Source organism: Polyodon spathula, chromosome 27 (genome assembly GCF_017654505.1).
Source record: "Polyodon spathula isolate WHYD16114869_AA chromosome 27, ASM1765450v1, whole genome shotgun sequence".
In the NCBI taxonomy this organism is placed as follows: Eukaryota; Metazoa; Chordata; class Actinopteri; order Acipenseriformes; family Polyodontidae; genus Polyodon; species Polyodon spathula.
Window position 1 is genome coordinate 6,792,553 of NC_054560.1, and position 25,000 is coordinate 6,817,552.

Consider the following 25,000-nt stretch of genomic DNA (forward strand, 5'->3'; position numbering starts at 1 on the left):
GCCATGGCTTGAATAGAATAGACAGGGAAGCAGTGGGTTTATTCCACCATGTAGAGGAAATACACACACACACGCACACGCACACGTACGTTGAATTGAAAATTAAAGGAATGTTTTTCAATTGGGCTAAACAGCTCATTCGTGGTCAGTTTCCATGTCGAGACTGGAATGTTCTTTTCCTGTAGATTTTTTTTGTTTGTTTCATTTTTATTTTTTCCAGCTTTTTGGGGTCGGGGTTGGGGGAGGTAAAGGGGTGCAATGTTTGTTAGTATCCCGTGCAGAATGAATTTTAGCTTTTAAAAAAAAAAAAAAAACCCTTTTTTAAAATGACTTTGTTTTTAGCTCCTAACTCCTTACCTGTACAGTATTAATTCTGATCACTGGTTACAACAAAATAAAAAACAACACTTGTTTTATAAAAACACTAAACAAATATATATATATATATATATATATATAAAAATAAATAAAAATTTAAATATAAAAAAAGTTTCAGTGGAACGTTATTAAATTTAAAATATGCATCATAATCTATGTTTGGAAATGCAGTACGACATGTAGTTTTGTGTTTTGAACCACAAAAACTTTTAAGAATTTAGGTGTCTGAAATATTATTATTATTATATTTTTAAAATGTAGATGTATAGAAATCCCGTCTCATTAAACAGGTTGTATAGCCCTGTGTACACATTTTTATATATATATATATATATATATATATATATATATATATATATATATATATATAATATATATATATATATATATATATATATATATATATATATATATATATATATATATATAAATATGCATCAGTTTAATTTTCTTGACCTTGCAGCACAAATTTGTTTTTGTAAGTATGTTTTTACATTCCCCATGAACTGATCGTGCCTTTCCATCATCATTCAGACTCTTGCTTTTCGGAGATTGTTCTCTGTTAAATGTGTGCCGTGTTTGGAACAGTGGGCTTGGTTCCCAGAAATGTGTAAAACCCTTTACAACGAGAGGGTTTGGATGTTGTGTTCTCGTTTGTTTTCAAAATGCTGTTTAACATCAGTGTGTGTGCGTGCGCGTATATATTCTCTCTTCCTTAAAGATTTGTAAATTGGGCCCAGTGTTGGGATCGGAAAGGTGCTGCATTTCTTTTTTTTTTTTTTTTTTATTCTCTAGTGTCAAAAATCTTTGTCACTCATCCAGGGGGGGAGGGGGGATGCTCATTTCTTGTCCTTTTCCTGCTCTGTTGTCTTCATCTTTTTATTTTTTATGATTTCTCCCATTAGCAATTACATTTTTTATTTTGTTTTATTTTTTTACATACCTCAGGGAACTGCTAAGGCAGTTCTAGACACACATTGTCACCAAATGGATTTTAAATGTACTGCAAATGTGCAACTCTTTCTATAAAATGTTGATTTGGTTAAAATTTTATTGTTACAATCATGCTCAATAAAATGTAAATTCCTTAACCCTTTATACTTTATTACCCCTCTTCTATTGTAGGGATTGACTTCTCTCGATCTAGCCTTCATCAAAACAGCTAATGCAATGCAGTGTGAAGGTGGATAGATATAGATTCACAGCTAATGCAATGCAGTGTGTAGGTGGATAGATATAGATTCACAGCAAATGCAGTGCAGTGTGTGGCTATAGCTAGATATAGATTCACAGCTAATGGCAATGTGTGTGTGGATAGATACAGATTCACAGCTAATGCAATGCAGTGTGTGTGGATAGATATAGATTCACAGCTAATGCAGTGTGTGTGGGTATAGATTTGCAGCTAATGTAATGCAGTGTGTGTGGATAGATATAGATTCACAGCTAATGCAGTGTGAGTGTGGCTATATATAGATTCACAGCTAATACAATGCAGTGTGGATATGGCTAGATATAGATTCACAGATAGTGCAATGCAGTGTGTGTGTGTGTGGATAGCTACAGATTTACAGCTAATGCAATGTGCCATCATCGTTGTCTTTTTTTTAAGATTGTGATAGGGCTATAGTTTATATATACTAAAATGCATGCACACATATTCCCTGGTGATCCTGTAGGGGGCACTGTTTTACACAGTGTGGGTTTGCTTTTGGTAAAGCATTTTAATGCATCAGTAAAGAGACTCCCAAACATAATTAAGCACCTGCACTTTTTAACTTGAACTCCCACTCTTAAGAGTGTGCTTGAAGAGGCGAGGATCCTTCTGGGCTTTTGGTGCCGTTTCCTTTAATTTTATAATATTGAAGTTATCTTTGGGGCCGGTGAAGCTGAAATTGACCCGTAACAAGTGTTGCCTATCTCTTCCTGGTGTTGCTGTCACACATTTGCCCCAGTGTCTCTTGGAAAGGTTCAGGACCATGTGGAGGAGGTGATCGTAGGGGAGTATGGAAACCAGGACTCATCCGGCAAGGGCGGGGGGAGTGTAAAACAAGACTTCCAATGCATAGCAGTGTGATCCATTCCAGGTTTTACTGTAACTTTAGCCAGGCAAACCATAGGGAGGGAAATCTGGAAGGAACCGGAAGTCTTTTTAAGTTCATGGTAAAAGCAGGAATGGCTCAGACTGCCTGCGCATTGGGAGTCCAGTAAATTCTCTGTGCCAGACAGGACACGTCTAAGAGAGGGCTTTTTTTTTTTTTTTTTTTTTTTGGAGCTGTGGGTTATTGATCTGGGAGAGTAGAGGGGTTAGAGATTGTGTGTTCCTGTTTTTATTTGTTTTGTTTTTTGTACCCGATGCTACTCAATTTTAGTAAAGCTGTTTTTGTAGTATTACTACTTTTAAGGATTTGCTGTAAAGTGATAATTATCCTGATTTTGAGGTGGTCTGATTTTCAGTATTTAAAAGTAGAATAGGGAATAAGCTTTTGGACCATTACAGATGAGCCTTGTAGCCTCTGCAGACACTCACACACACACACACGATCCTCTTTAAAAAGCTATGTAAATCTGCATTGTTGTGAGCACTCTTAAGCCAGGCTGGTAATTGCACTGAAGTGGCCATGTGGGAGTGCTAACAATACCCAGCTGTACCTTTTTCATTGTTGCGTTTCATCGTTTCTTTTTATAATTAGAGCGAGAGAGCGTGAGTTTTGTAAAATCAGCAATTTTGTTCTTTTATGCCATAAAGATCATTTAATTCCCACATGCATAGAAAGGGCAGACTTTGGAAGTGATTCATTGAGTTTAATAAAATAAATTGTCACTGACCCTGAACCACCTGCAGTTACCTGGGGTAGATTAGGGTTGGTGTGTGTTTTGTATTTTAGCTAGGCTCATTAAACGTTGCCCCTGGGGGTTTGCATGGCGGTTCATACTCTGGGCTCCGATGGCCTTATTTAAGCAGGGGCACGTGCTTGACTGCAAGTGATCCATTTTGTGAACTAACATGCATTGCATTGTAACGGAGGAGTGAGCCGAGATCCTGAAATTCCATCACGGTACAGGCCGTGTGACAGCATCAACCCCACCGCCCCTCGCTCCCCCGGAGAGACTATCACACGCACACGCCACCTGTCTGCCTGCCTCCTTGTGATTCAAAACTGCTGCTCTCTCGATTTTTTCCTGAACAGAAATATACACAAGGGCAGAGTCGTGTGTGTTCCGTGGTAGAATACCCTCCCTGGCCACTTCACATATATATAATAAATAAAAAGGAGTCAGGAGTTTGGCATCAGTCTGTTGGGGGTGTGGGTGGCGTAGGGTCAGTTGGTTTAGAGGGTTGTAGGGAGTCTATAGGAGGATTGATTGTGCTGTGTTCCTAAAACACTCATGCTTTCACCTCCAAGATTCCACATTTTATTACATCCAAATGAGTGAATGGAGGGTGCTAGTGCTTGAACACCTGGTACCATTTGAATTAAATTTCTTGCCAATAACAGATCTGAGAGCAGGCTGGTTTTTAAGATTAGTTTAGCGGTGTATACATTGAAGATGAACTATTTTTTTTTGTTGTTGTTTTCTGGGCTGCATTTTGTAGGTATATAGTTAGGAAAAGGCATGCTTTTTTAGGATGCTTTTTGTTCACCGTTAAAAGTGTAAGACACGCTGCTTGTGCAAAGTGCAGACTTTTTTTTTAAGATATTGTGCAATTGTAAGATTATAGCTCCTATTGAACACAAAGGGCATGGTTCAGTGCAATGTATAGGAATGTGCCAGGGTACACATTCTTTGAGGCACTAGTGCAGAGTCACGCTTACTCTTAGACAAATCGTAAAGCCATTGTGTTTTTTTTTCACTCTCTCTCTATAGTACAATGGCATTTCATTACCCGTGGTCACGTAGGATCCAGCTAGCTGGCGTGTGTCGAAATAAAACTTTTATCAGTATAATCACGGCTACCGTACGTCTATAAAAACGCGTTCATGATTGACCGCTATGAAGTTTTGCTCGTCTGAGAAAGTGATCCAGAGAGGTGTCATAGAAGCTTAAGACATTATTTTGTGTGCCCACACTGGAGCCCTGTGTGTGAGCAGCGCTGAATTTCAATGGATTGGTTGTGGGGTTTTTTTTGTTTGTTTTTTTTAAATGAACGAGGTTCACCATCGTGTAGTGATTACATACAAACCACAGTCATGTATAAATTCTCTTTCTGTGCTCTTTGTTTTTTAAGTATACCAAATGTAAATTCTGTACAATAATGCGTGTGCCAATTCCCTTCTTTGTAGTGCGAGACTCATACAAGTGCCAATGTTGTGGAAATCATTAGACGGGCCTGTTGTATTTTAAGGTCCAATTTTTAAAGGGGTGGGGGGAGGACAACTTTATTCTGTATTTAAGATTAAAAAAAATATTAAAAGATAGTGCTGTTTTTAATAATTGTGTCATTTAAAATTGCATGTATTGTTTGTTTTTGGGAGGGGGTCTAGAAACCACAGTACTGCTTAACCAGTCAGGGGAGGGGGGGTTGCTGTAAGGTTATGGTTCAGCCATTCGTTTTGGGTTTTTTTCGTTTCATTTCAACCACTGTTGCCTGAACCTCATTTAAAAAAAGAAAAAAAAGTTCTCTCTTTGAAATTGGAATAAATTTTGTTTCTATACTTGTGTTGCGTCTTATTTAAAAAAAAATAAAATAAAAATAATCCTTCTCATTTTTGTGCAGTAGGGTCAAGGTGCAGTGACCAAGGCTTCTTGTATCTGTCGTTAGCAGCAGATTGGACTCCAGCGAATCCCAGTTTTCCTACAACACTACAAACTTGTTTTGCCATTCGCTTCAGCTACAGTCCTTTATCTAATGCTGTAGTCAGGAGACAGGAGTTACAAGACCATGCTGTTTGTTTATACAAGTCCAGCGATTAAAAAATAAGAACCCATTCCAGGATTTACTATGAGTTTGATTAGCTACAGTGTATAGCAACAAGCTCAGCTGTGTCTTATTAAGCTCACAGTGAAACCAGCAGTGGCTCAAACTGCTATGCAATGGGGGGGGTGCTATAATGGCATTATGGGTTTAATGGGAACCGGGACAGTGTTGCTTTTGTAGTCGATTCTGCCAGATTCTAATTATTTTTGCTGCAGTCCCTGCACTTGCTATTCTAAAGCATGGCATGGTCCTCTGCAGTTTTATGAAGATTTGAAAATGCACATCGCACGAAAAGCAGATTTGCTTAGAAATGTGCGCCACTGCAAATGTGTCCAGTCTGCCAGATCACATCAGTTTATTGCGATACAAGACCAGAAACTGGCAGCTTGCTGCCCACCAGAGAGAGGTGGAGTGCTCAGTATTGCTGTTGGAAAGGCATGTGTGTTTCGATGTATTACAGTACTGGTATTATTGGTACTGCTTGCTGAACTAGAGGAACAGGCAAAAAAAACACTACAGCTTTTCAGAGGAGAATCGCAAGCAGCATTTGAAGCAGCAGCAGCAACTATTTGCACTGGACTGCCTTTCAGCCTTGCTGCTGTACAAGTAGTTTTGTCTGGCCCTGTTAAGTGCAGTCAGCGAATACCTTTGGCATGCTCTGTACGCATTTTAGTTCCAACCACTGCCAGCTACAGCAGTAAACTTGTTTTTGCATTTTGACTTCGACAAGGTGTTTGTGTGGAATCCAAAAAAATTATAACTTTTGTTCATAGTTGGGAATTCTGCAGGGATACAATAACGGCAGGTCGTTGCTGTCATTTTGCAGCCCTTTGCCAGAGGTAACTGCAGAGTTCTATATAGAACAGCATGGAACGCTGCAGGGTTCTATATAGAACAGCACGGAACGCTGCAGGGTTCTATATAGAACAGCACGGAACGCTGCAGGGTTCTATATAGAACAGCACGGAACGCTGCAGGGTTCTATATAGAACAGCACGGAACGCTGCAGGGTTCTATATAGAACAGCACGGAACGCAGCAGGGTTCTATATAGAACAGTACGGAACACTGCAGGGTTCTATATAGATTGATCCTGACTGAAGAAGCTATTCCCAAAGCTGTGTATTGCGTTACTAGCACCGGTGGGCCGGGCAAGAGAGACAGACTATCACATGAAGACAAGTAGCCGGTCAGGCTGCCACAGCGTTCTCACTGGTGGCTGCAAGTCTCTGCTGGTAAAGAGGGCCAGCGCTGTGTTTCAGCACTTGCTGTGGCAGGCCTCACAAACGGGGAAGGGTTGTGTATTATTTGAAGGGAATTGCTGGGAAGTGCTGATTGCTGCAAGGCAAAGTGTGGGAGGCTGGGAGAGTAATGCAAGTGACAGCAACAGATTGAGTGGGCGGTGGGACTCTCTCTCTTGAATGTTCGGATGCACAATATTAAACAGAATAGTATAACAGGTGACAGGAACGTGTATCATATTATCACATTAAATATCCAACACAGTATACAGTTGTACAGGCACAGTTCACACATGCTATCACACCGTTTTCATAATAGAAATCACTGAGATTGACGTGCTGTACATAGATGTGTGCATATGCGGAGTCTGACCACTAACGGTCTTGTGTGATGTTTCATGACCTAATTATTTCTAATGACCATATTAATGAACCCCCCCCCCCCCCCCCTGCTAGCTGCACAGGGGATTCCAGGTCTATTCAGCAGGGTTTTTTTTTATTATTTTATTCACATTTGCCTTTAATTAGCAGCTCTTCCTGTCCCTTGGAGTGCCAGAAGCGTTAATTACCTTTAATTAGTTTGCAGTGCAAACAGATTCGCTGAGAGCGCTAAAGAGGCAGCCCTGCCTCGCGACGGCTTCACTAAGTGCCTGCTGTGAAGTCTGCAGGAGGCTTTGTTGAATCGCAGGTTCCATTCTGGCAGGGTGGTCTGACCACAGTAGAACCCCCTCTCCGTACAGCTGTCTTGCTGCTAGATAATTGCTCAACCCTAACGCTGTCGGAGGTGGGATTATTTAAAAAAATAAATACAAATGGCCTCTCACCCCCCAGTTAGATTTGATGTCTTCTCCTGGGGCTGAGGCTGGGGCTGGGGCTCGGGCTGGACGCAAATAGCGACCCAGCGTCTTCACCACAATGCAAAGCCAGGTTTGCCTGCATTCATAGTTTGAGAGCTTGTAACCTCATTTTATCTCCTCGACGGAACAGGACAGAATCCATAATGGCAGTGTGTCACACAACATGGCCTGCTGCACATAGAATAGCAGCTAACTGCCCTAGCTGATTGATCGGATATATAGATATATATATATATATATATATATATATATATATATATATATATATATATATATATATATATAGATATATAGATAGATAGATAGATAGATAGGGCACGGATTGAGCTGCAGCATCTTTGCGTGACATTGTCTCATGCTGTGCCGGTAGTTCTTCCCAATAACGCATACAATCCATACGCACCAGTAGCTAACACAATGGTTGGGGGTCAATGGGGCTCCCATTATCCCAGTCCAGATAATCAAACACTGCCCCAGTGCTTACCCCTGGTAATAAAAAGAAATGCCCTGGTTAACATGTTAGGCTTCTGTACTGTTGTATCTCACTAATACCTCATTAACACAAGCCACCTGCCAAGCCACTCCAGCGAGAGACAGGTCCTTTCACTTTGGGATTAGCCTGTCTGGATTCGGAGAGCCTTTGTAAAGACTTCCTCTGCAGCAGTGGTAATTACTGAGTCCAGGGGAGAGGAAGTGGGGAGCAAGGAGGGAGGAGGGGTTCCTCTGGGCTCATGTCTTACTGTGAAGCTGATTCCATTCTCTTTTAAGACACAGCAAGCAATTCTTCCTGTTTTTTTTTTTTTTTAAATCTGCAGATATATTGCACGCACTGTACAGCCTACTGCCGTCCAACAAGGCTTGAGACACTGAGATGCTGAGACTGCTGTCAGGGCTAAAGAAAGATATCTTTCTATATGCATCAGTTTAAGACTAAGGAAAGGGGGGGGTTATGCTAAGAATTTGTTTTGTGCAGCTACTGGCCGCAGTGAAATCAACCGCCTTAGTGCCAGTAAAACCTACTGGTAGAGTAACAACTGCCACAATAATAATAATAATAATAATAATAATAATAATAATAATAATATAGATTAATGCAATATTTTGGAAACACTAAAACCTTGATTGACTGAAACTACACCCCATCCTACTGAATTAGTGATTTCCTTCTGAAAATGACGTCATGCATGCCTTCCTAATTAATTATTTGTCCTACGGATTAGATCTCGTTAAATAATCATGATGCTGGATTTTGTCTTATCAAATATTGATTAGAAGCCCTGCTATGTGATGCATTTCCACCGATATAAGCCTGGCACTGTTGCTACTGCTATTTTCCGGGTGTACTGTAATGCACTTTCTTTCATGCATCGGCCTGGAGACTAACCTTATCTGTACATTTGAAGTTAAACTTTATCCCCAGAATTGACCGGGATGATAATAAATATATATTAAAAATTGTGAGAAGACAGAATGTAAGGGACGTACCGGTAGCTAGAAAAAAATATTGTTATATATTAAATATGCATTTTCACCCCCCACCCCCCACCCTGGGATATAGTATTGTATTTTAACCTGGGGGGGTGGGGGCTCGTTGTATAAATTCTGACATCTAAAATGGATCTGCGGTGCTTCGCCTCAATCCCCGATCACATGGGGCCTCAGTTCCTGGACGGCTGGTGCATTTTGTGAGTCGATGTAGCGGAAAAGCAGTAGCTGGGGAGCGGAACCGCGCATCAACATAGACTGGGGCAGTGCGGAAGGGATAGCAACGTTATAAAACACATCATCATCGTCAACAACAACAACAACAACAGCAAGAAGCAGCCTCCATCGCTCTCTCGTTGTTTTGTTTGCACCCCAAGGAGAGAGGGTAAAGGAAATTGGGGATAACTCACTGTTGTGCACACACACGCAAAAAAAAAAAAAAAGGCAGACCGTGGAGGAGAAAAAGGGGGTTGTCTAAAACTCGACCTGTGCCGCGTTCTTCTCTACATTGCAAACAAAGAACAATTGCTTCGAGATCACAATACACGTTTATTTAATTTGTTATCTTTTTTTTTTATTTTTTTATTTTTTTTTCCCCTTGCCACTCTTTGGAATTCACGCCGGTTTTGTGGAAGCAAACAATGCGCACATTATCACCGTGTAACCTACACAAGCTTTGAAGAAAAAGAAAATCTATATAAAGAAAATTGTGTGCTGTAGCCGGCGATCGAAAAAGGGAGGACGATTTTTATTTTTTTTTTTTTTTTTTTTTTAATTTATTTTTTTGACACTAAAGAAATATATATTTTTGAAAGCCTGTAGGTTTGGTGTTGGTTGCCGGAAATTAACAAAACAAAACACGAAACTGACATGATGTTTCCACAATCCAGACATTCAGTAAGTTTCAGATTTTTAATGTTTTTTATTTTTTATTTTTGTGATTGTGTGTTGTGTTGTGTTGTTGCAGCGAACATTGCAGACTCATTTGTTTACATTTGACTTGCTCTCTGCTAGCAGGGAATCGGACAAGAAAGACGTGTCTATTTAAATAAAATAAAAAAAAAAAAACAACAAACCTCGAATTGTTTCATAACCCCCCCCATGTCTTTAAAAAAACTGTTTATTTTTTTTACCAAGAAGGCGGCAACAACAAAATAGCGTGCCATTTTGAAAAAAAAAAACCTTCCAAAAACAGATATATAATGAAGACGTCTTGCCTAATCCTCCTGTATCTGTGTGTGTTTTTTTTTGTTATAATTGACCGCCGTGGTTGTGATTTGTTGCGTTTCATTTTGTGCACATTGCTGGAGCTGTGATGAATGTGATTTCTGTGTTACCATAGCTGCTGGTAACCCAAACGGAAATGATGAAGCGCTTGTCTTTAAAAAATGTTAACAAAATGGCTGTTTTCTTCGTTCCCATCCGCCAACGGCAACCCGTATATTACCGCTTGTGTTTCAATTGAGAGCAATACATTTCTAACAGTATTACAAAATGTATCTGTCGGTCGAAACTTTAATTAATAATATTGGTAATGAAGGTACTTTGAAACACACGCCGGTGTTTGTTTGCTTGTTTATTTATTTATTTACTTAGTTTTAGTTAGTGGAAAATTTAATGAAAAGAACAAACAAGTAATGTTTCTGGGTCATATTTACGAAAATTGAATGTTTTAATTAGAAAGAGGCCTACTTGTACTTCTGCTGAAACCCAGCCCTGTACTGCTAGTCTGTGTTTGTCGCTGGTCTTTATTGTCTGTAAAATGTTTTAACAAAACAAAAAAAACTACAAAACTGCAGACCTAACAATTACACCCCGGCAGAAAATAAATAAATAAATAAACCGCCATTATAGGAAATCAATATGAATTTGTATCATAGACACGCTAATCATTTATGAATCACTGTATTGCCGACGTAATCAAATTGCTTCATAATTATACTCTGCTATAGGGATTGTCATTTACTCTGTCTGGGAATGGTTATGATGACGATTCTATAAACGGATCCCCTCGTCTAATATCTTTCTAGTAAAGCTATATAATATATATATATATATATATATATATATATATATATATATATATATATATATTCCATCCAGCTGAATGACTTGTGGTCCGAAACGCCCTCCTATAATAGATAAAAAAAAATAATATATATAATTATTCTACACACATGCACTTTTTCAATCAATCTTTATTTTATATAGTGCCTTTTTAGTGGACCACCATCATAAAGCACTTTAACATAGTGAGGAATGATACATTAAGTACAGTGAAATACAGGGCATAGTGTGTGTGTGTGTGTGTGTATATATATATATATATATATATATATATATATATATATATATATATATATATATATATATATATATATATATATATATATATACACACACACACACACACAAACAGTACAAAACAATGCAATCCATTAACTACTTATATTTAAATACAAGGCTAGGATGGGAATTGTAAACATTGTGGATGCGTATCATACAAATAAGATGGAGTGAAAAACCTGAAATAGCAATTTAGACAGCAGCTAATAACAGATATCAGGCTGAAAGAGCATTGAAAGCAAGAGAGAACAAGCGGGTCTTGAGAGCTGATTTGAAGCGAGCGACTGGGAGCTGCACACACTGAAGCTGGGAGAGAGTTCCAGAGAGTCGGGGGGCCATGAAGCTAAGAGTGCTCTCTCCCAGTGTGGTGCACTTCTGCTTGGGTATAACAAGCAGTTGAGATTCTTGACTTGAGTTGTTGATCCTACTAGAAGAAGTTCAGATTTGTTCGTGTTGAGCTGAAGAAAATTGGCAGACATCCAGGCCTCGATGTCTTGGTTGCAAGCCGAGAGCCGGACCATGCCAGAGGGACATCCAGGGTCTAGTTTTAGGTAGAGCTGGGAGTCATCTTCATAGGAGTGATACATGAGGCTGTGTTGGTGGATGAGGTGACCCAAGGGAAGCCTGTAGATATTGAAGAGAAGGGGCCCAAGAACAGACCCTTGAGGGACATCACAAGTGACTGGGTCACCACTGCTTCCATCATAGAACACAGTCTGCATACGTCCAGACAGGTAAGAGGACAGCCAGGAGAGACGGGATCCAGAGATCCCAGCATACTTCTGAAGGAGGTCAAGAAGAATGCTATGATCTGTGGTGTCAAAAGCAGCAGTTAGGTCCAGGAGGACAAGGACAGAGGGAGCAGCAGCAGCAACATCGGCATTGAGCAGGAGATCATTCACAACGCAGAGCAGTTTCAGAGCTGTGATGCGGCCGGCCGGAAGCCAGACTGCAGAGACTCAAGCAGATTGTTATCTGTGAGATGTTTCGTCAACTGGTTGGCTACAGCCCTTTCCCTTTGGAAAGAAAGGGAAGACTGGAACTCCCATTGCATAACAGTGTGATCCATTCCTGGTTTTACTGAGTTTAATTAGATACACCTGAGCTTGTTACCTATGCACTGTGGCTAATGAAGCTGTTGGTAACACCTGGAATGGTGTGAAACGGCTGTGCGATTTGGAGTCTTATCTCCATCCCTGCACGGTGTGTAACAAAGGAATCTGCTGGTACGACTAACATACTGCGAAGATTTTTACATCAAACAATCTGTCGGTGAGAAATGCTTATAGACAATAATTAGACACAGGAGTAGCGTCTGCAGTCCGCAGTGGAAATTATAATTAAAGGGAAGACATACACACACACACACACCCCCCCTCCTGGTTTCATCTTGGCTTGCCTGGCACCGCAGTGGCACCCCTTCCATTATACTCATTACCCAGCTGTAATAATGACATGCCAGCTTGTAAACACAGCTGCACAGATGTGATGGCAGGGCTGAGTGTGCGTGAGTGTGTATCGAAGTCTGTATTTGGCATTAAAGGGTTCTGTAACAAGCTACTTCAAATTTAAGTCGGAGCCCCTAAATAAGGGAAAAACTACCCTTAAGGCCCTCATGCCGCGGAGGTCCTTCCAGTTACAGGGTTTGGCAATCAGTCTCCCATTGCACAGCAATTTGATCCATTCCTGGTTTTACTCAGAGTTTAATTACACATCTGAGCTTGTTAGCACTACACTGCGGCTAATCAAACTCGTAGTAAAACCTGGAATGGGTGAAACTGGGTAAAACTTCGCTGTTTAGGATTGTGTACTGTGTCTGCATGAAACCTATACTGTTTATATTTTATGCAGTCGATCTGCACCTTCGTGGTGCCAGCCTGCACGTGTTAATTCCAGCTACTTCTCCACTAGTCTGTGCTTGAACAGGCTTGCTTATGAATCACAGCCCCCTGCAATGGCACCAGAGCTAGTAAAGTGTGCAGAGGTGTTGCTAATGATGCGGTAAAACGCTGCGCCTTGCTTCCTGTTGACAAGGTTAAGGGCAGCGCGGGCTGTAAATTGGTTTAACCTGCTGCCTAATAGTCCATCCGATGCAAATCGAGGCACAGCCTAGCGCTGTGGGATTTTAATCCAGCAAATACTGTGGATGACTGCATGTTAAACCCATCTGCAAGCAGGCTTGAGTTATGTGATGGCACTGTTGGTGACTTGAAATTAGGACTGTGTTTGATAGTTGGTATGAATACATCCTCTGCTCATTTTGTTTCTGTTTTCTGACAGAGAAATGATCATTTGACCCTGCTATGCCTCGTGGACCATCGCTTGTATCGTGAGATCGTATCATGACGTTCCTGTATGGTTGTGCCCCTATTATAAAGAAAGTAGCGGCACAGTGACTCGTTATTCACCCAGTACAGTATTATTCAAGAAGGCATTCAGGCTGTGTTTTTTAAAATCGCTCAGTCCAGACAATGTACGAGCCGGGAGATAATCGGTGTATTGAAAGCCGTTGCGCAAATGCAGCTCTGTATTGATCAGAACACATTAAGCGCGAGCGTCTGACTAAATGATTGGGAAGGGAAGGCATTAACTCCATGTGCTTTCAACACGAGGGCCAGGACTGGTAGGAGAGCGAGGCAGATTCTATTACAGTAATTGGGCAGAGCATGCATGTATATCTATAGCTGTGCCAATGTAATAGGTCTGATTGCAGGTAGTGTGTGTGTCAGCCAGGTTTGAATGATCTTGTGCTCTGTGCACCATTTTCACAGGAAGCCGCCGGCACTGAAATAACGAAATCGGGGGGAAAATAAACCGTTGATTGCTCCTTGGTTGCAGTCGTGTAACCCTCCCTGCATGCGCGGTGATCCTGGACGCACGTTCACAGCTTTTATATAGCATTGTGCTTCAAGTCTGGCACGGAAACAGGTCTTCTTTCAACAGAATCGCTGTAGGGGTTTGACTTTTCATGTGAGGTTTGAATATGTCTGTAGCAGAAAGCCAACGCGACCCTTTCTCGTGTTGAGCGGTCCATGCCATCAGGTTGCTGTGTGTATACCTGCACCATGTTAAGTTGCCCATCTAGCAGCCTGATCCATTCCTGAGTTGTTTAATTAGCTCCCATGTGCTGATGAATTAGGCTGAAGATAAAACCTGGAATGGCTCGGACAGCCATGCAATGGGGGTCACGCTGACTTCCTGAAATACAGCCGAGATAGTAAAATAGATTTGTAAAACAAAATCGGACGTTGCACCTTTTTAGAGTGTTGCAGAAAGATTTGTAATGCCAGTTTGTTAAGGTTGCAGTGAGGGAACAGGGGCTGGAATACTTGCTTTTCAAGTTTAGCAACCTTTATTGCAAGCTGTGATCTAAACAAGACAGCAGTAATTATTACCAGGATGATGATGACTCCAGGGTTGCTAATGGCTAATCAGATACACGGTGCTGTGTGGAGCAAGAGCTGCTAGGATGATCAGTCTCTCCCTGGGTTCGTGTGTCTCTGACTCTTTGAATCTGTTGGTGGGCGGGAAGCCAAATCGATTTATTTATTTGTGTTAATCAGCTGGAGCTGTGTTACTGAACTCATTTCACTGGCTATGTTAATACATTGTTTTGCAGTCTCAGTTTCATCCGAGTAAAAAAAAAAAAAAAGAACAAATAGTAATTCTAACGCCTGTGTTCAGTAGCACACACTTCTGAGCAGCAGGGCTGTGTACTGGCAAGGGGGGAGGCGGGCAGTCCGCGGGCAAGCTGCAGATCTGCACTTGCAAGCTTGAGCAAACAAGAAGGGCATCATTGTAACTGTGTCATTCTCATTGTAACATGCACTTCCTTTCTGAAGGGGGTGGGGGTGGTAGTTCCAAGCTTGTTAAGGCCACTTGAAATCCCCCCCAAAACCCCCACAGACCCCCCCCCCCCCCCCCCCCCCCCGGGGGCATTGTATAAAAACAGGTCCAGCTGAGATCCAGTTTGGGGGGGGTGTGTGTGTGTGTGTGGGCGAGCGACACGAGCTCACCCCCCTCCCCCTCCCCTCTCTGGTCTGTCCTTTGTTACACGTGGATAAATCGAATAAAGGACTCAACACACACACACGCAGCCCAGCAGATGTCTGGGTTACTCGGGGGCAGGTCCCTGTCATTAGCATCACAATCGCAGCTCTCTGGAAACGCTGCAGGCAGGGCAGAGGTCACTGGTGACCATGTTGATTGCTGCACCCACCTCTGCTAAGCCCCAGGCAAGTCAGTAATTAAAAATAAATTAATTAAAATAAGTCTGAAGTGGCACTTCATTAAATTGCCCATTACAGAGAGGAGAGAAATCGTCTCCTATCCAGCAGAATTGGATGTGTGTTATTTATTCCCGACATCAATCATGCATCGGCTGGTAAGTTTTTGATCTGTTTATAAAGTCTGCCATGTGAACGAATACGTTTCAATCTGCGACTGTTCTGGAGATTCTTCAGCGTGGAGTCGAAGGGACTGCATTGAAACCAGGAGTCCCAGTTGTAACAGGTGTTCTGTTTTATTATTTATTTATTTAATGTGATCTAAACGCTGGTGGAACTAAATACCACCGTCCCGTAAATCGCTAAACATGAATATTGTTGCAGATAGAAATGCACTGAAGGACTTCTAGACGTTTCATTTTGCTGACACTAATTGCGATTTGTCTCTGGACCATTGTGAAGACCCTTCTCTCTTCATATAACCCTGACAGACCCCAGTGTGCTGAACGGAAGTCCTGTAGAAAAGGGTAATATAATTCTTGTGTACAGCACAGGAAGTACCACAGTCAATCTGTGGTACCTGGCAACACCTTGTCACAGTATTGGTCACGTTTCAGCTCTTCACAGGAATAGACTGGATTATACAAGTGGATTTTCAACCAGATCGATCCACAGCAGCTTTCTACAAATTACCAGCCACTTAACAATTGTAAGCTGTTAGATGGATCTGTGCTGCATGTGAAAGTGTGTTAAAACCCAGTAGTACAGCTGTTGCTGTGTCGGCTTGTACAGCATGGTGTGGGAGGCGCATGGTGCGGTTCAGAACACCCCCCTCCCCCCCACTTCCACTGCAGCAGCATGCAAGAGCACACAGCCTAATGGAGACAGTTCTAGATGTCAGTATGCATCCTTCTACAAATCATGAATTTACCAAACAAATGAAGTACCGAGTTCCTATTATTATTTGCATGTTACTATTTTGTTGCTTCTCAGTCCTGTCAATATCGGCAATGGCCAAGAACGAAAGGATTGTAGGGCAGCCAGTAGGAAGCAGCTGAATTACAGAAGGGTGGTTGGGACGCTGCGTACTGTAACTCTCTGAATTTGTGCTGGCATGAAGTTCTCGTGTGCTGTGGTGAAAGGAATCGGAGCGCTGTGCCGCTCCATCTGTAACCGTGCGGGGCTGAGCTCTAGGAGGTGTACATTCTGCACAGCATCTTGCAAACTGAAAGGCATCCCGCGCTGCCAAGAATTCATCTGGAACGAACCAGCACGGCAGGGGAGGCTTGATGTGGAGCTCCTTGGTAAGGAAAAAAAAAAAAGAAGGAAACATGAATGCAGACAGCATCGAAGAGAACAACACAACAACACACACAAGGAAGGGCAAACACGGGCAGGCAACCAGGGTTCTCCAACGGAGGCCGCTGCGTGGGTCGCTGTTCTCCGCAGAGTCTTTAAGAAAAGCAGCGATCGTCACAAGGCGTCCGGCTGTTTCTTCACCCGTTTTCACATGGAATGGTAAGTTGGCCCAGTCAACGCCAATGCGATAGAGCCAGCGATCGCGGGGAATAATAATCGCATTGAAACTGCCTGAAACGGGGATTCAAACATTTCCCTGAATTGGATGATGTGTGGATGAATGCTCATTTGGAGATGAGGTTAATAGTAACCAGATCAAGTCCCAGTCCCGAACAGGATTGTCCTGCATTTTAGACTGCAGTAAATCTGTTAAGAAACAGTCCTATTGAGACAGCACTGGTCTGCCTGGCTGGTGACAGGATAGCGTATTATTGCAGTTCAGGAGCCCTGTGACTGTGCAGAGGATGCTGCTCATGCACTGACACTGTGTGTGTGCTGAGACCGTATCGCTCTTACGATTTACTGTGTTGCCTATACTCTGCTTTGCAGCTGTGCCCCGTTGTTTCAAGACCTACAAACACAGGGATAGCACTGTTGCATTGTGTAGTAGTTTGATCCAGTTCAGGTTTTACTATCTGCCTAATGAGCCACCATGTGTTGGTAGACTGTGCAATGGGGGGGGCTTCTTCCCATCTCGGCAGATGCCATGTCCGTCATTACCCACTCCTACTCCAATTCTCGCTGTCGTAGCCTTCGCTTGAGTAATCACAATTATCAGTGACTGATCCTCATCATCAGCAAGCTGGAAAAATTGATCTGTAGTTTCTCTTTTGTTTTTCTTCCCTGGAGGCAAACTCGTTCACCACAAAAGCCCCCTTGTGTCCTACACACTCGCACGTTTCATTTACTGTTCTGTAAAACGGAAAAGCTTTGCGAGCAAGAATCTTTGCATTTTTTAAAAAATCCGAAGAGACACGTGACTGCAAAATGAAGCAAAATTTCTTCATTGTGTTTATACACCAAGGTTACAATAAAAGTAGGGACACTGCGTTGACTTCTGTTATATTATAAGATCATTTCTTTCCTTTTTAGTGGTTTTTCCTAATAAAAACAGACTCTCTTAGGAAACCGTTTAGAAAATGTTTCTGTAAACAGACCCTGAACTATGCAAGCACAACTGCTGTACATTTACACCCCTCCCCTCCCCACTTTGAAAGTAGGAGCCTGGGCAGATTGATTTGTTGTATTGATCTGCCAGACCTAGCTTAAGTTGCACAATCTGAATTATCGATGAGCACGATCAAGGCGACATGCAAAACATTGTTAAATCAATCTGAAGCAGATGCCTTTGCCCCAGCGTCAGTGGTGCTTGCATTTTGTTACGCAACAGTTTACAAAGCACAGCCCTCAAAGACGGTCTGAAGGCTGATTTCATGCTAAACTAACCTGCTGTTTCTGTACAGGGGTGGGAAGGGATTCAGCTTAACAGCAAAGGGTTCAAAGACTCTCGCAACTCTTTGGGCTGTAAGCTTGTTTCCTATAAATAAACCAGGGCAATGTGTCAGCTGGATACAGGCAGCTCTTGATTAAGGGTAATCCGCACTACTAATTTTGCAATATTGACACCCTATGCATGTTGTTGGCATGAGACTGTTTTGGTACTGTACCCACCCTTCTTCCCAGATTAGTGAGATCAAGAGACTGCAAACCAAATGAATTAGGAATTTGCTCCAGTGCTTTGTTTGCTCCCCATTGTTTCAGGACTGGAAGCGTGCAGCTCGGTTAATCCTTTCATTCGTCCCCCACACAGCTGAGCTGCTAAGTTGTATTTATTGCACAAATCTCAGTAAAGCTGGTCCTTAAACCTTTCAGGCTGTTGCTGCATAAATACCATCAGCACTTTAAAAACAACACTTTCTCTTAATAACATTGTATTGTTACCATAAACATTTTGAAAACTAATAATGTGAAATGTGTTGTACAATCCAATTTAATGAGTATTATCAAAACTGGGGAGAGGGCTCTGATTAAAAAAAACAACGTTAAAGAGAACAGTCATCTGGGTGAACTGGGTGCACAGCCTGGCATGCCCGTGGATTAGGTGAAAGGGAGGGGGCAGCTCCAAGTCCTTCTGCCAGTGCCGGGCTGTGAACGAATGCCTGGGCGGCGGGGGTCTGCACTTTCTCAGCAGATTGTGTTTCAGTGTCGGCATGGCGTAGTCCACGTTCAATAGAGAAGGTGGGTCAGGACTAGGGACTGTGCCACGTGCAGCCCTGTTTCAAAAAAGAACCCACCGTGCTGGCACCTCCCTCTGCGCACGTGAAGACACAAGTGGCCATCGCTCCGCTGTCGTCGACCGTGCTCGCCACCTGGTAACCCCAAGCACTGAGCGTACTGGGCACCCCGCGAAGGAAGCAGGCACCACGAAAGGGTTGTAGCAGCTGGCAAAGGCAAAGCACAGAGGCTGAGGCTCATACCAACAGCCCCACCTCACCCAGTGCTGGCATAGAACCATCCTGCAGCGGGCTGAAACTTGATTATGCCAGACTTGAACACCCCCTTTCCAATGCTTTTTTTTTTTTTAAGAGGGTGGGGGGAGATACTGTTAACAGTAGTGTTCTGTTCCATTTAATCGAAAGGAAAGGGTAATTGCAACAGGGCCCTCTGCAGAAAAGCAGTTTATTAACTGTCCTACATTTCAAAAAGTTTCTGCAACTTCACAGCTGAGCTCTGTGCTTTTGTGGCCCTCTCTGGCACCCTTGAGCTACTTAATCCTGCACTGCAGTCCAGCTCTCGCTGGCTCCTGAACCAGGAGAGGATGAACGAGGCACAGCCCTAATCCTGCCCCCTCAGGGGACTGACAATTCGGGCTGTGGGATTCAAAACCCTAAACGCTTTGGATTGTAAAAAAAAATGCATTAGCCTTTTTGTTCCTGTCATAGTGCCGTTTAAATTCCACTTTGTGTCTAAAAGTGACTATTAAAACTTGAAAGAACTGCTAACGGGTTCTTTCCAGCCTTGCAAAGTGGTGAAACAGTTGAGTGAATACGCTTCTTGAGTAATCCATTTGATGTGAACCGACATTCCTAGTGTGCGAGTCCTCAATCTCGCTATCCACTGAAACCTGATCGCTGCAGTGGAGAGTGTAGATCTCTGTGTCGGTGACAAAGCCTTCTAAACGTTTCACAGCAATATTAACAGCCCATTCATATTGAGGTTTTGTCTTGCCAGTATTGATGTGCGCAGTGCCCTTCTCCTGGAATACAGTGCGATTCCTTTGTCTGCAATAATTTAGTTTGCACCTCTAATTTTATTGACATTCCAGTTTGTTTGCATTCCCCAAAAAAGTAGATCCTGTACCTGTTTGAAAAAAACAATAAAAACAATGCTTGCTGTGGGGCTTGCAAAACAAGTAGGTCCCTTCTATATGTAGCAGCAGGAGGTTATACATACAAAATACATTTAACAAAGGGGTTGATTCATTGTATTTCTGTTGAACTGATGCATTGATACTAAATAAACAGCATTGTTAATAACCTCTCTGAACACGTGTGTGTATATTGTAAGTTCCCCTCAAGGCAGGGAGCAAGCTGCAGTAGCCTCAGCACTGTAGAGAGAATTTTCTGCTGTGTTTTTCATGGAACATGCACAGCACAAAGGCATGTACCATTATCATCCCCCCCGGGGGCTGGCTGTACTCTTCTTAAATGGAAGATAAAAACCAGTGAGTTTTTAAATCCGACTCGATAATGCGTTTTGACAGGCAATTTTGTACTGCAGTACAGAGGCAATGGAGGAACTAACTACCTGTCATTAAAAATAATAATAATAATAATAATAATAGTAAAAATGCATTAGTCTAAATGTAATTTCTTCATTTTAAAATAAAATATTACAGCGACAGCGTTATTAAGTTTTTCAAGGGTCCCGTCTAACAAAAAAAAAAATTTTTTTTTGCTTCAGTAGATTTAAAGGTCCAGACTGCATCGTGCAAATGTTCTTGTTAATTCTATTTGCTGCGTGGGGCGGGGTGTTGGTTACCCTGTCGCAGCTGTGCAATATTTTATCTTAATGTATTTTTAATGACCTGTTTTCCTTTGTGTTTGTAGGCTTCCTCTCAGTCTTCGCAGCAGCTGAAGTTTACAACTTCTGACTCCTGTGATCGAATTAAGGACGAGTTTCAGTTCCTCCAGGCGCAGTATCACAGGTATGGATTACAAATACATGTACAGTGATTTATTTCTTTAACAAAGTGCTGTGAATCGGACCACGGCACAGGAAAAAAGCTTTCGTTTATTTTTTCCTGTCCTTTGCAGGTTTTATAATACTTGCATGCATTTTTTTGGTATTGCTGACTGATTTAACAGCACCACAAAAACTAAATAAAATGACAACATTTTATGAAAGTTAAACCAAAATGCTTCTGAATATCCAGCACTGGATTTAGGAGCTTTGTAGATTAAATAAAAAAAAACACTTTTCAAATGACTGATATCTTTTTTTCTTTCGGACTTGAAGATCAAGTTCCATTAATTTGCCTTTGAATTATTAATGAAATGGAGCATTAAAATTGCATCCCGCTACCGTGCAGGGACCGGAGGAGCTGCACAGCCACGTGAATTAATTTAAAGGTTTTTAAAAGATCGCTGTTCCCAGAGTCCCTCTCTTAGCAGCGGGCTGTTAACATGCCTGAGGTTCCTGCTGGAGATATATCGTGCAAGCCGGGATCCAGCAAGTACACTGTGCAGGAAACACCATTTAGCACTGGGGGTACCTTGTACTGCAGTGCACCATTAAAATGATATATGTGACATCCCCCAGCCCAGGTGAATTCAAAGTGGATGTTCTCTCAAGCTCTGCGCTTCTCTCTCTCCTGTTAAATTGAGTGCTATTGGCAGGCACTGGATTGATGGATTGCTGGAGACAAAGCCGTTTGCTTTATTTATTGCATAGTAGTTTCAGCACAGGCAGCAGCAATGGCAACTACCCCACAACTGCAGTTCAGTCTCGATGCTCAAGCCTGGCCTGCATTCTAGGGGGCAGCTTTTCTCTTAGGGGCATTTCAGTCTCTTTGCCCCTCAGTTGCCAATAGCGATGGTCTGTGGAATGTGATGTTTAACCCGCCAGACGCTAATAAAATAAAAAATGCAGGCAGTGGGCTGGAGCAGGGCGTGATAACGGGCTGACAATTGCGATCACATTTACACAATGACAGAGTTGCGTTGAGCGCATGAGGCAGCAGCAATAAGGAACATTTCTCTGACACTGCTGGATGTGTATAAAGTCCGGGGGGGGGGGGGGGATGACTTTGTGAATGATTGGAATCATGAAGAAAGGCACTAAACTCCATCAAAATGTCATTTGCGCTCCCCTCGCACCTTGAGGCTTGTTTAAACCAATCAGGCGGCATTCTGCCAATGCGGCAACTCCGCTGAGGTTTCCATGGCGACCAGCACACTCGTTGCCGCGGCTGAGAGACGAAGCAAGGAGTTTGGAATCGAAAGAAGCAGGGGCGTGCGTCTTTCATAGGCACTTAGAAACGCACAGATGCAATCTGTGACTACGAATGAACTGGAGGTGCACTACAGCACAGGCCAGTGTTGGATCTCTCCTCACCAATGCCTAGCTCTAGTCTCTCCGATCTGAGGTTATTGCAGTTGTCATGAAGTGATCCCATGCTCAGCCCCGGACCCCTGTTCATCAGGAATCATTTTTAAAGCTGTAATTAAATCGCCATGCATTAAAGCTGTTCAAGTTTTGCGAGCCTCAGTTAAACATGAAGTGATGGGCTACTTGCACGCACACACGTGTTAATAGCACATGTATGTTTTCAATCTTGCTTTTAAAATGGTTTGGCATTCTTAATGTTTTTGTTTGCTTGTTTTTTTTATTTCAGTTTGAAATTGGAATGTGACAAGCTGGCCAGTGAGAAGTCCGAGATGCAGCGCCACTATATCATGGTGCGTCTGAAACCCTGTTCGGAGGATCTTAAAATTCTGCCATCCAGTAATAATCAGGGTGTACGAGTTACTGAACCTTGTGCAAGTTCACCAGTGTATTTGTGCCTGATATTTTGGCAGTTTTCCCATGCTTTTCTCATGGGTATACTGTGTGTTTGCCATGTTTATTAATATGCATTACCAGACCTCTCTGTACTGTACAATGCTTACCTGTGCTTTTACATGTTGCTGTTCTTTTACTGTGGTAGACTTCTATAAGGATAATGCTGTGTACTGTATAGAAAATAGCACAGGGACAATATTTAAGTATTTCCACTCCTGTGCTGCTGCTGTCCTCCATCTCTGTTCCTCTGTGTCTCCTGCACTCCCCCAGTGTGTTCTTTGTAGATGTCTCTCTCCTGGGCTTCTGTTCTTGCGAGCAGCAGCAGACAGGAGCACTGCTACCTGCAATCCTGTCTGCGTGTTGATGGGATTTGCCTATCTGCCTAATCTCATTGTCTCTCGCTTCTCTGTGTCGCTGTCTGGTTTTTGCATGTAATTGATCGGTCTAGCTGGTGTGCGTGCGTTTTCTTTTTTTTTTTTTTAAATTGATCTAATCCTCTGCTCTTGCTCACATCTCCATCTCGCAGATACAAAAAAAAAAAAAAAAAAAAAAGATTTCCTCCCTAATTGGCGCTCTGGTTTCACGCTCCTAGAGATGACTCTGAATTTCGTGTTCCAATTTCCTTTGGTGACATTCTGTGTAATTACATTAGGAACACCCAGTGTGATCAATTCAGTGTTAATGGACAGCTAGATTTGGGGAGGTTCTTTGTCCCTTTTAAGGACTTTGAATATTATTAATATTATTATTATTTTAATACTGTGTACATTTATAATTATGCAGGAATCATAATATCCTCAGGGCACGGCTCTGTCTGTCGTTCGTCTTTCATTTTTCATGCTGCCTTTCAGCTCTGTCTGTTGCGACTGTGCTGCTTCCCTTTGAGGAGGCTGTGACGCTGCAGAGCCGCACGTCTCGATGAAATAGATTTTAATAGTCTCCAGTGTACACCACAGGAACATTAAGCTAAATACAGGCGCTCTCCAAACCATCCGTCTACCTCAGTTTTCTCCTTGTCATTTTTTATTGGAAGTTCTACACAAATCAGTTAACCCATGATTTATAGTTCTCTGGTGGGATATGTAGGAAAACTAAAACTGCAAACTGACCTGCGTTTAAATGAGGCGACGGGTTAACATGCAATCTGTAACTGTGTTTTTTTTTTTTGTTTTGTTTTTTTTGCAGTACTATGAAATGTCCTATGGCCTGAACATTGAAATGCACAAACAGGTGAGTGCGATTCTGAGTGAGTTCATTTCACACTCCCGATCGGGTCGGAAAGCGAACGTGTGCTTATTTCTCTGCTAACGAGCCCATTGTCTGAGCCCCCCGGCTGCCTCTCTCGTGTGGTTGAGAGTCGAGTTTCAACAGAAACTCCTCTGGTTTGTCGCTCGAAGCTACAAGACTGTCTGTGCTTCTGCTCGCCTCCCCTAGCAGCCCTCGGAGAGAGAAAGAGAGAGACTGCCGCGTCTTGTGCAGGAAATGGTTTGTCTGCACCTGTTCGCTGCAGTGAGATTTTGTTGCTGCAGGAAAAAAAAAAAAAAAAAAAGTGAGTGACTCATTTCAATACATCACTGAATCACTGGGTCAGTCCCTTTAGTTTGCTGTAGCACTCGCACCACACAGAGAAGCAAAGAGTAGACTTGCATGGTAGAGGGACGGGGTGGAAGCATGGTAGAGGGACGGGGTGGAAGCATGGTAGAGGGACGGGGTGGAAGCATGGTAGAGGGACGGGGTGGAAGCATGGTAGAGGGACGGGGTGGAAGCATGGTAGAGGGACGGGGTGGAAGCATGGTAGAGGGACGGGGTGGAAGCATGGTAGAGGGACGGGGTGGAAGCATGGTAGAGGGACTGGGTGGAAGCATGGTAGAGGGACGGGGTGGAAGCATGGTAGAGGGACGGGGTGGAAGCATGGTAGAGGGACGGGGTGGAAGCTTGCTGCAGGGACTGGGCTGGAAGCTTACTGCAGGGACTGGGCTGGAAGCATGATAAATGCATCTTTTAAGTCGCGTATAAGAAATGAACATTGCAGATTTTAAAAGCACAAATCAATTTGGAGGCGACGGTGGGGCAGGGAGGCGGTTTTTGGAAAATCACTGTGGTAAACTTTTCTAAGGGCAGTGCC

At 42.6% G+C, this 25,000-nt stretch overlaps 2 protein-coding genes across 2 annotated transcripts in view; one reads left to right on the forward strand and one right to left on the reverse strand.

Moving 5' to 3' along the window:
* Positions 1-25,000, reverse strand: part of LOC121301280 (RNA polymerase II elongation factor ELL-like) — a 794,007-nt gene that overhangs the window by 733,929 nt on the left and 35,078 nt on the right. The window lies entirely within an intron of this gene.
* LOC121301309 (TLE family member 5-like) lies at positions 9,069-24,198 on the forward strand. The gene is made up of 4 exons (XM_041230579.1): positions 9,069-9,778; positions 20,922-21,019; positions 22,709-22,772; positions 24,061-24,198. Exons 1-4 carry the CDS (start codon positions 9,752-9,754, stop codon positions 24,181-24,183), a joined length of 312 nt encoding a protein of 103 aa, XP_041086513.1. The 5' UTR covers positions 9,069-9,751; the 3' UTR covers positions 24,184-24,198.

Bases quoted from the DNA above. Each gene is read 5' to 3' on its own strand.
- LOC121301309 (XM_041230579.1), top strand. From the start codon at position 9,752: ATGATGTTTCCACAATCCAGACATTCA. The intron at 9,779-20,921 runs GTAAGTTTCAGA...TTGTGTTTGTAG, and splicing joins TTCCACAATCCAGACATTCA to GCTTCCTCTCAGTCTTCGCA. The intron at 22,773-24,060 runs GTGCGTCTGAAA...TTTTTTTTGCAG, and splicing joins TGCAGCGCCACTATATCATG to TACTATGAAATGTCCTATGG.